Genomic DNA, 14653 nt, shown 5'->3' with positions numbered 1-14653 from the left:
TATTGTGTAAACTCTCACTCTCTCTCTCTCAAACTCATGCACACACACACGTAAGTGCACACAATTTAAACACAATTGAATTCTTTCTTCTTCTTTTTTTGGCAACATCAACACATACTTGAATTCAATGATATTCAAACAATAAATTATAATTTACAAAGGTGACAGTTACAGAGATAAAAACCAATTACTTTATGGGGCGGGCTCTCCTCACTAAAAAAAAAGGGCTCTCCTCACTAAAAAAAACAATAGGTTTAAAGAGATCACATGAACGATGAGGAGGAGAAAATTTGACACATATTAGTCAAAAAGAAAAAGAAATATGATATTAATGAATATAGTTAGAAAGAATGACGAGCCCTTATTCTCTGAATTTGTAGAGTTGATCCAACATGCCCTTAAATTTTGATTGCAGAAGATGCACCTGGCAATATGCAGAGTTTGCCATTCCCATGTTAAATACAGTTTCCGCTCCCATGTTAAAAGACACTTCCAACAATCATCTTTCATCTACCATAGCATCATCTTTCCTACTCTCTGCATTGCCCCAGATCTCCTCTATTTCCCAACTATCGGCCTACCACTGGTTTTGCTCTTGAGAACTGATTCTTTCCGTACATTGCCTTGCTTATCCTCATTACTCAAAACTGTCAATTAGTAACTGGTTTTGCTCATTGGCCAATTCTCTCTCAACATTTCCTGGGTTCTCCTCTGCACCCAAACACACCATAATTGCCTGGTTTTCCTCTCTGCCCATTTCTCTCTCTACATTGCCTTTGATAATTGGCTGGTTTTCCTCCCTGCCCATTTCTCTCTCTACATTGCCTGAGTTGTCTTTTGTACCTGAACTCCCAACCACTGAATGACTTTGATCCTCAACTGATTCTCTCTCTACATTGCCTGGGTTCTCGTCTGTAGCTGAACTCTCTGTCACCGATGGGTCTGGTTCTTTTGCCAATTCTAACTTCATATCCTCTCCCTTCTCTGCTCCACCTAGTGAATCCCCAAATCCATTGCTGCTACCACCATTAGATTCAGTTCGAGACGGGCCTGCATCCGCATTTCCCGTCCCACTGGGCTTCTTTTTGGGTCCATTAATGTCAGCAATGATCTTATCAAGTAAACTGGGCCCAACATGAATGACATTCTTTGATCTGGCTGCTCTTAGAAGAGAGGCAGCAGTTTCAGCTGGGGCTATCCGGGCCCCTGCAGCCAAAGCTGCTGCTCTTATACTTGAGGGCTTCACTTGGGCCTGAGTTGGGCTTGGGTTGACTTTGATTAAGGCCGGGTTTGCCGGGTATATTGCTTGTTGGGGTTGGTTTGGTGCTTGGGCCGCTGGTGCGGTGGAGAAGAAGACTGGCATGACGCTCAAACCAGTTGCTAAAGATACAATAAGAATAGTGAGAAAACAAGCGATGTGTCATATATACAAAACCCCAATTCGGCTTACAAGACAAATGTATTCGAGTACTTCATGTGTCCAAAAAAATAATACAGTAAATAAGATAAGTCATTATTCAACATCTTGGAGAATAAAACAACAGGTTCATAATCATTGAAATTTTATATGTTCTATAGAACTATAACTTCAAAAAGAAAGGAAGCTGGGGTAAAGAAGTTACTCTGATCATATAAGATGTATGTGGTAGGAGTCTGTTGAGGATTCCCACAAGGCCCACCCTGAAAGCAGACAAATGCTAAATATCAGCTTCGAAAAAGTTGTTAGGTAACTCTGGATCATCAAATTATAGTCATTCAAACCCATAATCTGTTAGTTCTCTTGGGCTTCAAAAAAATATCCATAATATATAAGTTCTAGAGCAATTTCCTTTAGATTGAGGGTCAGTATAACAACGGAAAGACAACTCGAGCCTTGGTACTAAAAATAGAAAACAATGTTACACATACTGCAAATTCAGTCCATAAAAGGAACCTAAGGGTGCTTAGTAAGCTTCAAACCTGAAAACTCTTCCGAAGCGGTTAAACTCACCCTGCCAATCACACTGTTCTATATTGCTAATTTGAAATTAAGGTATCCAAAATTCTACCCATTTTTAAGAAAACAAGAAACAAAGGAATGAGAGTGTGTCTCGACCAGCAATACAGAAAACACTCTTTGATTGGCAATAAGCATGTCAAACCAGCACATCTACACATAAAAAAAGAATAAGCAAATACAAGAACCAAGTACTCAACTTTGATGAGTGCAAATACACATAGTAACTCTGCATTCGATTCAAGCAAAGACCCAAGTTTTATCATAACAGAAACCACGCATTCCTGATTCGAATTTCTATATTTCAAAATTATTTATTTTTTTAAAATGCGTGTGTGAAGCAATATATTATCCTTAAAAATAAAATGATTGATTTCTGTCCAGTTTAATAAGCATAAATAATTCCAGGAATCAGATTCTTTATCGACTACAATAACAATTCATATTGTCAAACAAATAGGTTTACTAGAACACACTTTTTCAATTGTATTGCTCGGTTGACTCCCATGGCATGTCTCAGCTTCCTGAACACCACTAACTGGGGAACCAAGCTGTGTAACTCCCTCAACTTTTTTCTTCACAGCAAGGATCTCCTGTAAAGCCTTTTGTAGAGCACGCACCGAGACATTGTAGACCTCTTCATTTGTCGCCCCTTCTGCTGCATATTTGATGGCATGTTGATATAGATTACTATATCGCAATGCTTGTGATTCTTGACAATCACGTTGCATTTTGACATCGTGTTCATCGACAACAAGTGCACTAGTAGCATATCTTGTCCACCGTGTTAAGATGTAATGAGAAGGGAGCAACATGACATCTTCCTTGATAAATACCTTTAGAACATGCCTACAAAGAATGCCTGCATACTCGAACATTCTACAGCTACAACTTGCTTTCGCTTCTGAAACATTCAATGTAACAGTGTACGCAATCTGCTCTGCCCCAAAGGCCACTACCCTAAAAGTGTTTGTAGGTCCATCCTTTCCAATTTTCTTGGCGACATAGGAAAGGCTTCTAAATAGCTCCTCTTGAAATAGCATGAATATGGTTCTTGTATAAGCTGTTGCTGCTTGACTTTCCATAGGCAGGCTAGTCTTCAAAATTGGTTTCGTGTAGAGTGTTTTGAAATCTTCTTCATGTTCCAATTCATATCTATTGTCCAGGGTTTTCTCCCACAGCTCAACAAATGCTTCTAGGCTAGTATCACCGCTCAGGTACCCATCCAAAAGCGTGCTTATGCTTTCAGTTTTTTGGGGAATAACCACATGTGCAAAGAATGTGTCATGCAGGTGTACTTGGACCCACTGCTCACGACATTTATACAAGGACTGAAGCCACTCATTGTCCCTGAGGTCATATTTATCAATAAGGGACCACCAACTTGATTCAAACTCATCATTCAACTCAGTCAGGTTAATACATTTAGCAAAATCCCCCTTGAAATTTGGGTTCCTCCCCTCTAAATGACCTAACTTCTCCGGGTATTGTATTAAGATGTGCCACTTGCAAAAATAGTGGCGGGTTTCCGGAAATACCTTTATAATAGCTGCTCCTATGGCTGCATCTTGGTCACTGATTATTAAGACCGGAGGGCGTCCATACATCATCTCAAGCAAAGTATTAAAGAGCCAAGTAAACGAAGACTCTGTCTCATCTTGCAATAATGCACAACCAAAAAAGACAGGTTGTTTATGATGGTTTACCCCAACAAATGGAGTAAATGGTATCCCATAACGGTTTGTCCTGTAAGTTGTGTCAAATGTAACTACATCACCAAAGTACCGATAGGCCATCTTTGACTTGGCATCAGCCCAAAAGAAATTCTTCATACGAAATTCCTCATCAACTTGGATTGCATAAACAAATGAAGGATCCCTTGCTTGCATGTATCTGAAGTATTCTAATAAACGTTGAGCAGTGTCTTTTCCAATTTCCTTCCTTGGGAGGCCAACATCGTATGATTCACTAGATTGTGCACTAGATGCAGAGACCATTCTTGCCGGTCTTATTCGCGCTTTATCAAGTGTGTGGATTAGATTTCTCGTTGTATTACTGACTCGCCTACGTGGTCGATGGAAAGGTATTGGAGCTAACAATTCATGATTATGGTCGCTTACAAATATCGAAACAACCCATTTCCCAGAGTCTCTTCTTATCAAGTTAATCATGGCGTTACATCCTTCTCTTGTGGCTGGTCGTGGCCTCTTACTGGAGAGGTATTTTTTAGCACGAAAACCTTGTTTGTTACATACAAATCTTTGGGCAGTGATTTCTCCACTACGCTTTGAACGACGGCTAGTGCCAACACGAACTCCGAAACCCAAACGCATTGCATATGCCTTATAGAAAGTCTCTGCTGCCTCAACCGATTCGAACTCCATACCAACATAAGGATCAATATCTCCCACAGAATGTCCAACCATTTCATTGATCTCTTCTAAACTTGTTCCCAAGTTGGTTTCAGAGTCCAAATCTGTGTGTTCTTGATTTCGCTCTTCATCTGAAGTAGATGAGCACCCCTACAGAAGTAAAACCATCACGTTATGCCATGGATTTTTTCCTTTTTGATGAAAGAAAGATAATAAATGCAACGGGAAGGAATGACATCCATAACCAATACATTCCAAAAAGAAGTAAATAAAGGAACAAGGTTTCCATCACTATAACCAGAAGGGTGAGGATGAACAAAAAATATGATAACAATTGATCAAACAGTATCCATTTAATTCATAGCATATTTAGAAGGGAACATACAAGTTAAAGATCTTAATGTTTCCAAAATAATTGCAACAGGCTTAGGGGGAAGGGACGTAGGCAAGGGGTGATAGCAAAAGAGAATAATTACAAAGATGAACCTAACAATTATTTTGGTTTAGAACAAAAGATAAATCTAAACTTTGGAAAAAGGAAGAGTGGCCTTCCTTTTTTCCTATAAGCATTCTTCTGATATACCTGGTCCTCTAAACATTCGTCACTGACCCTTTCCTCGTGGAACTGATGATCCATATTTTCCTCCAAAACCTTCATTCTGTAAAACTATGAACCTTATCAGCTCTGCATGTATTCTATCAACCACATATGTTCACCAATTTAATAAGAAGGAAAACAAACCTAGTCTTCAGTTCAGGGTTTTCTTCATCTTCTAAATTCTCGAGTCCATAAATGTCAGATGTTTCAAGGCTTGGTCCATTGACATTACCATCATTGGACCCAGTTACATTCATGTCATTGGTCTCACATTCCATCAGAAAATAATTCTCCACAAGAACCACCTATTGCGTACCATCGAATAAATAACGAGTATTAACCAACTTAAGAATCAATCATGCTCCAAACCAATAGAATCAAACTGCAGTAATTCAAAATGAAGAACCAAAACCAACCCAAATTCAAGAATCCTATAAATAATAAATAAAACAAAAAATTAAATATAACAAAAGAAAAGAAACGAAGTTTCTATCTAATGGTTAACAAAACACTCAGTTCTCTGGCATTTGTCCCCATGTAGAGTTTATTTTCGTGCTCATGACACAAAGGTTGATCTATTTCAGTAGGCCAAAAGCATAAAAAATCATCTTTTTTCTTTTTTGATCAACGCCTAGAGAGTTTCACTCGTGCTAACAAGAAGAAGAAGTAGAACCATGTTAAGTAGTTCAATAAATGAGCACAAAACCATCAAAGTTGCAGAAAAAACTGCATGGGTAAAAAGATAACCCATTTATTCCTCAAATAAAGAACATGTCGCCTTTTCCCTTTTTTCTAAAAAAATGGCAGGCAATAACAATTAAAAAAATGAAGAATTTATAATAATAAATTATACTCAGCATCCATCAGCTATCAAAGCATCATATGCATACCCAATTCACCAAAAAAAAGAAGTCATAATCCTTTAATCAAGAAGATCAAAACTATGAAATCGGCACAATTAAATTCATTTTCCCACAGAGTGAAAAATGCACAATAATCATACAGCATAATAAGTTTCAAGTTCACAGGAAGCACAGGAGAGAAACAGAATTTCTCCCCGATATAGTGAAAAAAAAAAAATGCAAGTCAAATTCAATGGGTGTCATGAAACTCATATCTCTAGGACACTATACAATGCATTCCCAGAGGGAAAAAACAAAAAAAAACAAAACTTAGACAATAAAACAGAGAGAGAGACGGAGAGGGAGAGGGAGAGGGAGAGAGAGAGGTAAAACAATTCTCAACATACAAAGAGGGAAGAGTAATCGGGGCATAACAGAGAGAGTACCTGCGGCGTAGCAGAGAGGGAGAGGAGAGAGAGAGAGAGGTTAGGGCAAGATGGGAATGGACGATGGGGATCGAATTTCACGAAACCTAGGGCATGCGAAAGCGTTCTCATGCTCTCTCTAATCCGCCAAACAACTCTTGGATCCAAAAGTTTCAGAACCACTACAATGGACGATCCAGATCTGCTGTACATCAACACAAATGGACGGTCAATACTGCGTAGTGTACCATCTAAATTACACCTTTTGGGCCTTTGGAATTTCTTTTATTTTCATGGCGTGATCCTGCGGGAGTATAATATATACTGACTCCCTCAAGCAATAGACCTTTGAGGTGGAATTTTTTTATTTATTTTTCTTTGTTTTTCTCGAGGAAGTTAGTAAGTGGTTTGAGCACGTACTCATTCATTGCATTATGTAAATTTATTATCAAAGTGCACTTGATTTTACCCATTTAGTATGTTACCTATGTTTTGATTTATTTGTAAAATACCTATCAAAATATACACATTTTAAGTCACAATAGTAAAAAAAAAGGTATGGTTTATAATGAGACTATTTATCGTTTGTACATAAAGGTAATAATCACTTCCACTCATCAAATGTTAAATTGGATGACTTGGGTGAGTCACGAAATCCAAGAATATTTTTTTTGGAACTTCATGTCTATTCAATGACAATCTTACTATTACCCATTTTGAAATATAAGGAACAAAAATGATTGTGACCTCCAAATACAAAAGATAAAATACAAAAGATAAATGATCTCTTTAAAAAAATAAAAAGTGAATTTTATTTTGATAAATTTCTCTAATATTATTGCGAAAACCTTGAAGAAAATGTAATTACATTGGAATAGGTGATGAACTTCCAGTGCTCTCCGTGTATTCACCGCATTCACTCTGTACAATATGTGGGTATTAATTCCCATTTCCTTTAGATAATATTTTCATTTTCTATGGTTTGAATGATTTTCTATATTTTGAACTTTGGATAATGGATAATCTTTAGAATCAGTTAGTATCTTAAAAAATTAAAATAATTTAAAAATAAATGAATAAAAATGTGAGTACCTGAACACTAGGATCTATAAATGCACGATCCTGATAAATCCATGGTTTTTTTTTTATTTTGGCAGATATAGTACAAGTTAATTTTCTTATATTTTATTTCCTATTTAGGTTGGTTGCTAGATCGAGGAGGTTACACCTTAAAATTTTAAAATAGCTACGACGTGGGCGTAGGGAGTAAATGAATATCATACTCCTCCAAGCGTAAAAAATCTTTTGGTTATTGTTCTTGAGCACATATCACATCAACATAAGTTGCTGCTTAGATGGTAAGGCACGTCGACCAAGAAAATAATAAATATATAAATATATATTAATCAATTGATAAGGTAGATTTATATTTAAAATTCTATTTTCTTGATAAATTTATGGAAATTAAAATAACATTTGAAAAAAAATTTATATAAAGGTGAGACCCTAAACAATAAAATTAAGGTGAATCTGAATGTTTTGATTCCCAAAATCCTCATATTGATCATCTCGACTTCAAGATGTATGAACATGAGAAAAATTGGACTTCGAGTATTGAAAATAATGCATTTTATAATTTATTTTCTAGACCATCAATTTTCAAGATTATCAAGTATTCATAGATCTGCTCAATCTACACTAATTTTGAAGCTTTAAATTGTACAATTAGCGATAAAAATAAATTGTCAGACATCACAAAGATTTCTAGCCCTAAAATAACATCTTTTGATATTATTTCAAGGGGCGCCTACTTTGATTGTTATGGGCCTGAGCCTCATACAAACCCCACCCATATCATTTTGCATGAACACAAGTAGGTTTTTCTGAGCGGATTCACCAAAAACATGAATTAATGCTAACAATAATTAATACACACTATTACGATCGACATGTTCATTTTAACAACATGATCATATGTATATCACCATTCAACCATTTATTAAGATAAAATAAAACTTAATAGTATTTAAACTACAATAAGTTATGATATGTATGTTCAATATAACTATGTGATTATCACCATGCAATCAAATAGGCTAGACAAATGTGAATGATTATAGACCCACTCCCTCAAGGATCCAACATATTGTTGGACAATGATAACCTCTAGAAAATGTTATCATGACCATGTGGATGACATATATCATATATTATAGAGTTCTTCAAAAAATAGGCAATCAACTATTTAGCATTTTACTTATATCTTTTGATTTAATTTCAAAACACCCATCAAAATAATTATATATAACAATGAATTGGAATTCTTGTAAAGGGGTAAATTGTTGAATTGTTGAAAAATTAAGTGTATTTTGATAGATTTCCTTATATTATAAGGGATTCTATATAAGGAATGATACTATTTACCTTTTGTACAAGGTGGTCATAATTATTTACGACCATCCAACGAAATCTAATAGCTTGAGTAACCCACAAAAGTTCGAGAAATTTCTTTTAAAATTTGAGCTTAGTCAATGGAAGAAATACAACCACCCAATTTCACATAGTCAAAATTAATTGTAAGGACCTTATACTAAAGGTAAATAGTCATTTGACTGAATCCCATCCCAATTTGAGCTTTTATATATATATATATATATATATATATATATATATATATATATATATATATATATATATATATATATATTAGTTTTTTATAATTTATGTTCATTTGACTGAATCCCATTCCAAAAGAAGAAGAAAAAAAGCACAAACATTTTAATGTTATATTTGTTTTCAAGAGCTCTAAATAAGTGTATCTTTTGAATTGTACTGGTTGATGCCAATTGTCTCTTTTATTATCCGGTCCTAAGGTTTTAGAGGAAGCTGAAGCATTGAGACATTGTTCAAGGAGAGGGGAATTCATATTAGACATAACCGCCAAATGGGAGCGAAAAACACAGGGCAAACATAAAGAGCTAAATTTGGTAGTGGATGTATGCATTTTGGAGAGGGAATGAAGGAAATTTCAAGAGATCAGATTTTCTTGGAGGTATTTCTCTTTCTAAAAGGTAAAAACAGTTGTTTGCCTCACTGATTAGAGGTTTGGAGAGAGAGCGAGATGGTGGGTACGAATTTAACCAAAAAAAGTTTGGCAAAAGGCAGAGAAAACCGGTACATTGTCCTGGTTTTTTTTTTTTTTTGGATAGTGTTAACCTTAAAGGCTGCCTGCGAAAATTGATCCTAAAAGGTTTCTCCTGTTATCTCAAAATCCAAACCTTCCAAGTCAATGGACTAAGAAGAGGGCTGTTACCATAATGTAGCAGGACCAACGGCCTTATATAAACTTCTTTTACATCTATCTTGTATATTCAAAAGATTGAAGTAGAATAATCAGCAACAGATCAAAAGAGGAACACTGTTGGTATACCTGAGAGAGAGACAGAGGCGTAACGCAAGAGGCCCAAGCACCATGTTTTCCTAAGGTTCAGCTTTCAAATTCATCAAGAAATTCCCCTCTTTATGAGTTGCATTTCTCTCTTTGGTGATGAACTAAATGGTCTGAAATGGTCTTTAACTCTCGTCAACTCTATCCCCCACAGTCCCTAAAATCAACTTTATCACTCTCTACATTGCTTGACTTCTCCTCGGTACTCTCAAGCCCTGGCTGGTTTTGCCCTATTACCATTCATCTCTCGACATAACCCATGTTCTCGATCAGTGGTTGGCTTGCACTTTGTCCAAATTCTCTCTCTCTACATTCCCCCCCAATCACTGACAGGCTCTACATTGCCGGAGTTTTGGTATGTACCCCGACTCTCAATCACTGGATGGATTTCATCCTTAGTCAATTCCCTCCCTAAATTGTCCGAGCTCTCAATACTCATGTTCTCAATCACTGATTCTGGTTGGTTTTTCTATGAGATCAATTCTTTTAGCGGCCCCGTCAAACCCACTTTCACACCCTCTTCACCCTTCACCCCTTCCCCTACTTCATGGATGCTGCTACCATTAAAGCAGTCCGCATGGGCAGAGCCCAGTCCCATTGGGGGGCCTGGGGCCAACCAATATCACTAGTAGGCCATGTTCTAGAAAGTTTCGAAGGGCCCATCGGGCATGGTAGGCCTGAAATGAACAACGTTCTTGAGTGGGCAGTTTTGAGGCTGCAGTGATGCGGGCCGGCAGCCACCGCAGCTACTTGCATGAGAGGATTGGACCCATTGTGAGCTTCAACTGGGCCTGGGTGTCTGTTAGGGTGGATTTCTTTGCAGGTGGTTGGTCCTGGTCTGGACGTTGTTGGGCTCGCTGTAGTGCTTGGGCAATGGTATGGCTGGTGCCCTTGCTATGGAAGAGAAATTCCCTGAACCACGTTCTATATCAAATAAAAATGACAAGTTGGTTTTTAAGAAACTAAGTTTTACTCACAAATTGAAGCAATGATACTAACTTAACAGAGGATATTAATTAATTAAACTCCCCATATGAACAATTCAACAGTAAACAATGTTAACATTTCTCAAAAAAAATAAACAATTCAACAGTAAACACTAGGAAGCGTGGATACTACAGACCCTGAATAAACAATTCAACAATAAAAGTGTAGATGCTAAAGAGCCGATATGAAGATTTTATTCTTTGTTAAGAAGCAAACCCCATATAGAACTTTTTTTTAAAAAATTTCAGCAGTAACAATGAAACTCTAGAGATCATGTTGTGGCACCCACCGCCTTGACTACCTCTTCCTATCTTTAGGAAGCTTTTCTGCCATGTTGAATAATTCAACTGTCATAAAGTGCAGGCGAGGAATACAAGAGAAGTTCAAATGAAGCTCAAATGAAGAAAGCAGGAGCCATAAGGAATGCCACTTAATCAACAGAAAACGAACTTAATGCTTTAGTCATTTTAAGGAATCAATACTCAGAGTAAAAAGGAATACCACCAAAAGATTATGTATTCGATGATATGGGCATATTGAGAGCAATTGAAACAACCTGCCGGGTTACCTGTTGCCCCTAAGTGGTGAACTGTTAAAGCTACCGTCCACCTTTGAATTAGAGCTGGCCTGTTTCTCCCCGGTAATTGACTATCAAATTTAAAACATGACGAAAGGACTCCACAGAAACACACACATATAGATATGAATGTGCATCGAGAAAGAGAGAGAGAGAGAGAGAGAGGAGCATTACATATTCTTATTTTTCACACAAGATAGCAGTATGTATTTTCTCATGCAATAATCTATTTTACAGTTGTAGACCCTCAAGATCTTCTAGGTTTTCTTGGTCCAGAGTCAGCAATAATAGGACCTTCTTGTCTTTTGTCCTATTATTTGATTACATGGTGATGATCCTAATGCACTATAGTTTCCATGATCAACTCAATGATAGTATGCCTTCCCCATATTAGTAAAATAAATGTATGAATCAGTGTTTCAAAAACTGGGAAATAACAAAAAGGGGTTAAATTGTGGCTCCCCTGGGGTGGGGAACTGGCCGGTCCAATAACTTCCTGGATCCATCTCTGTCCCAGCCGATTCCTAATCCGGATCGGCAATTAAAAAAATGACAAGTGTTTTAGTGAGTAAATCTACAAGAAGCTATAACCACTGAGTGGAAGTCGCAAATATCATAATAAACATATGATAGAAAAAAGTTGGATGATATATACATATAACCATTCTATTTTGATATCAACTAAGGTTTACTGAAAACTCACAGTACCCATGAAGAACACTTGCTCCCTTCAACAATGTTAACACTTCCTGAAAAGCTGATAAATGAAACAAGATGACTAATCTACAACTTTATTCTTCTATCAAAGGCCTCTAGCAGTTATATGGTAAGAGGGAAATTTCTAATTAAAATTTCCCAAGGCCCATCTGAATTGCTAAAAGACCTCTAAATAATAACAGGACAATCACAGCAACAAACAGAACAAAGCATTTACTGGTATGTGAACTTTTCTAAATAATATAAAGACCCAAAGTAACAAATAATACTAAAGGGCTTTGGCCAAAAGGAACTAAAAGAGAAGGTGGAAGAAAATGCGACAAATATAAGAAGGAATAACAATAACCCGCAGACAAGTATATGACTAAATATCAAAGCAAGAAACAGTAAGACCAGATCTATTGTTGCAGTCACAATAGAAATAAGTTCCATAGTAGAAGGAAACAAATCAAGCAGGCAACAAACAGATTAATGGCGCTATTTTTAAACGAAGCAGAGATCAAGTACTCACCCAATTTACAGTCTGATTCAATATGGAATCCCCTGCTCTGAGCTATGACTCAATCCAATTTGCCAAGCATAGAACACTATTTTCAAGTATATGTGCAACATACACCTCGAGAATGGTTCCTCCATGTTGGTTACTGATATAGACACGCTATGTATCATGGACACTCATGTCCATGGTTTTTTGCATGTTTCGACACACCAAAGATGCACCATCCACTGTTGCAATTGGGTCGTTGCAATTACTAGGTTGGATGTCTAATTGTCCAAGCTATAGTGATAGTATCTTGTACCTGAACTAGTGGGTCACTTTTTTCTAAGTAGCGGGGAAGAGGACCGAAACATGCCGTTGAAAGACTCTACCGAAACAAAAATGAGCTGTCAAGAATGTAGATGAGGTAGGATGGGCAGTTGGTCAGACCTAGTATGGATCGTTCATGGACGATAGTCGGTTCTCCTAGGGTTACCACATATGGGATCCTTGGGGAAGACGCTTAGACACTTAATTCTCAATATTTATTCTTGAGGTCTCATAATAGATTCTTAATGTCTCGTAGTCTTTGAAAGGCTGTTTTCAGATTAGCATATGTAACGCTCATATATGTGTCAGACGTACGCATCCATGTCTACATAACATAGCATAAAAACCGATTATAACAAATCATTCCGAAAAGGCATCCATGGTTTCTTCCTGATTAGCCTCCATTTCCACTAACCCCTGATCATACCAATCTCCATCTCTCGGCTCCTTCTTATACAACCCTCTGCTCCTATTCAAAAACCCAGTCTTCATCATTTCTATGTACTTCTCTCTAATATCAACAAGTGGGTGCTTCTCAACTAATTGGTGGGCATCAAAGGCTTCTCTGAGAATTACAGTGTGTGTGTCACGCTTCTGAGAAATATAAAATATGCCCGGGTGCCTCTCAAAAACCTTGGTGAATTTTTGAGGGAGCCCCAATGGCTTTCTCAGATTGCTCAAATTCTTCCTCTCTGTCTTCCTCTCGATTGTGAGGTAAAGAAGTTCATGAAATACACCAACAATTCTCTTCTCAGACTCATCTGTTCTCGGATCGAGATGCGACGCATCGGCATAAGGTGAAGTGTAGGGAAGCCTCTGCCACTCTCCCAACCAATCCATGCATTTCTTCCTGAGACCGAAACCCCGAGTAAATTTTATAGGGAAAGCCAGAGCCCTCTTATCCCCTTCGGAACACCTCACCCCACAATTCCTCTCCATCTGTGAGACTGCGAGCCTGCAATCCCAATGTGAAAGCTGGAGCCCAATTCGATCGTCTTCAAGCTTAACAAATTCGAAGAGTTGGGGGTACCTTGGTATTAAGCCGCGGTCATAGTCTTGGACCAAACCCATGTCCCATCTCAGCTGATCAATGGTTTGTAGAGGGAGAGTCCTTTGCTTTGTGAGCATGAGCAATTTGCAGAGCCTCTGTACTGTACCTTCCTCGGTAACCTCTTGCCATCTCTGTTCCTCCTCATGGAGGCTCCGAGCCTCTTGGGTTAGCTTGAACCAGTGCAGTGGGCACCCATTTTGATGGCGAATGAATTCATGGAAGATGGTGGGGTACCTTCTCATGAACCTCGAAACCCTAATTTCGATATCCATTTGCCTACGCCTCTTCGAGAGTTGGTAGACGGGCAAGCAGCCATCCGCTTGCCTGCAAATCATGTCCTTGAGCTCGCACACAGCTTTGAGGTCCTTCTCCATGGCGACCACTGTGTCAAGAACTGGGTCCTTTACCCATTTCAGTTTTATGTTTACAAGAGAGAACCTTTGCTGGTAATAACATGGTTGAGATGATGGAGGAGTGAGAAAGAGTCTTCTTCTGAACATGGTGTGGTCAGTTGGGTTAGCAAAAGAAAGAGAAGGTAGAGAGAAAATTATCAGGGAAACACAGATATAAATAACTCGTATAGGCCTCTCTCTCTCTCCTCTGATGCGCTTTTACATCACTAGCCAAATGAACGTGCGCTTAAAGTATGTTTTAGAAGCAAAAGGCCCTGTAAAAAAAAAATGAAATAAATGGCAACGTTTAATTTTTAAAATAAAATTATGGATTGAGAGGAAAAAACCATTTATTTTTTATAAAAAGAGTTCCAGTTATTTTTGTCCATCGGATTTTTAATCATTGACTAAGTTTAAATATTTTTAAAAAAAAATCTCCA

General features: G+C 37.6%; 2 protein-coding genes across 9 annotated transcripts; both read right to left on the bottom strand.

Moving 5' to 3' along the window:
• Positions 1-115: 115 nt before the first annotated feature.
• On the bottom strand, positions 116-14131 carry LOC18434617 (protein FAR1-RELATED SEQUENCE 5). Of its 8 annotated transcripts, none has more exons than XM_088869987.1 (8): positions 12474-14131; positions 9664-10605; positions 6216-6438; positions 5111-5271; positions 4952-5027; positions 2473-4518; positions 1623-1680; positions 116-1380 (listed from the first exon to the last, which is right to left on the bottom strand). In XM_088869987.1, the coding sequence occupies exons 2-8, from the start codon at positions 9705-9707 to the stop codon at positions 638-640; spliced, it is 3351 nt and encodes a 1116-aa protein (XP_088726113.1). In that variant the 5' UTR covers positions 9708-10605; positions 12474-14131; the 3' UTR covers positions 116-637. The 8 variants fall into 8 exon arrangements, with proteins under 8 accessions (XP_088726113.1, XP_088726112.1, XP_011623499.3 ...); XM_088869986.1 differs by having other exon boundaries at positions 9664-10593; XM_011625197.3 differs by having other exon boundaries at positions 6255-6438; positions 9664-10593.
• Positions 13047-14321, bottom strand: LOC18434618 (protein WHAT'S THIS FACTOR 9, mitochondrial). The gene has a single exon (XM_006844685.4). It carries the CDS (start codon positions 14319-14321, stop codon positions 13131-13133), a length of 1191 nt encoding a protein of 396 aa, XP_006844748.1. The 3' UTR covers positions 13047-13130.
• Between the last annotated feature and the right edge of the window lie 332 nt (positions 14322-14653).

Source organism: Amborella trichopoda, chromosome 6 (assembly GCF_054954075.1).
Source record: "Amborella trichopoda isolate Santa Cruz 75 chromosome 6, AtrichopodaSantaCruz75HAP2 v2.0, whole genome shotgun sequence".
NCBI classification, from domain to species: Eukaryota; Viridiplantae; Streptophyta; class Magnoliopsida; order Amborellales; family Amborellaceae; genus Amborella; species Amborella trichopoda.
Note: the sequence above shows the minus strand (reverse complement) of the source record. Positions and strands in the feature narration are given on the sequence as shown.

What these genes read in the sequence shown, in the direction of transcription:
- LOC18434617 (XM_088869987.1), bottom strand. Translation starts at nt 9,707, where the DNA reads ATGGTGCTTGGGCCTCTTGCGTTACGCCTCTGTCTCTCTCTCAG. An exon ending in CGCCTCTGTCTCTCTCTCAG is followed by an intron (nt 6,439 to 9,663) that starts GTATACCAACAG and finishes GTTGATGTACAG; the next exon opens with CAGATCTGGATCGTCCATTG. An exon ending in ATACATCTTATATGATCAGA is followed by an intron (nt 1,381 to 1,622) that starts GTAACTTCTTTA and finishes TTGTATCTTTAG; the next exon opens with CAACTGGTTTGAGCGTCATG.
- LOC18434618 (XM_006844685.4), bottom strand. Translation starts at nt 14,321, where the DNA reads ATGTTCAGAAGAAGACTCTTTCTCACTCCTCCATCATCTCAACCATGT.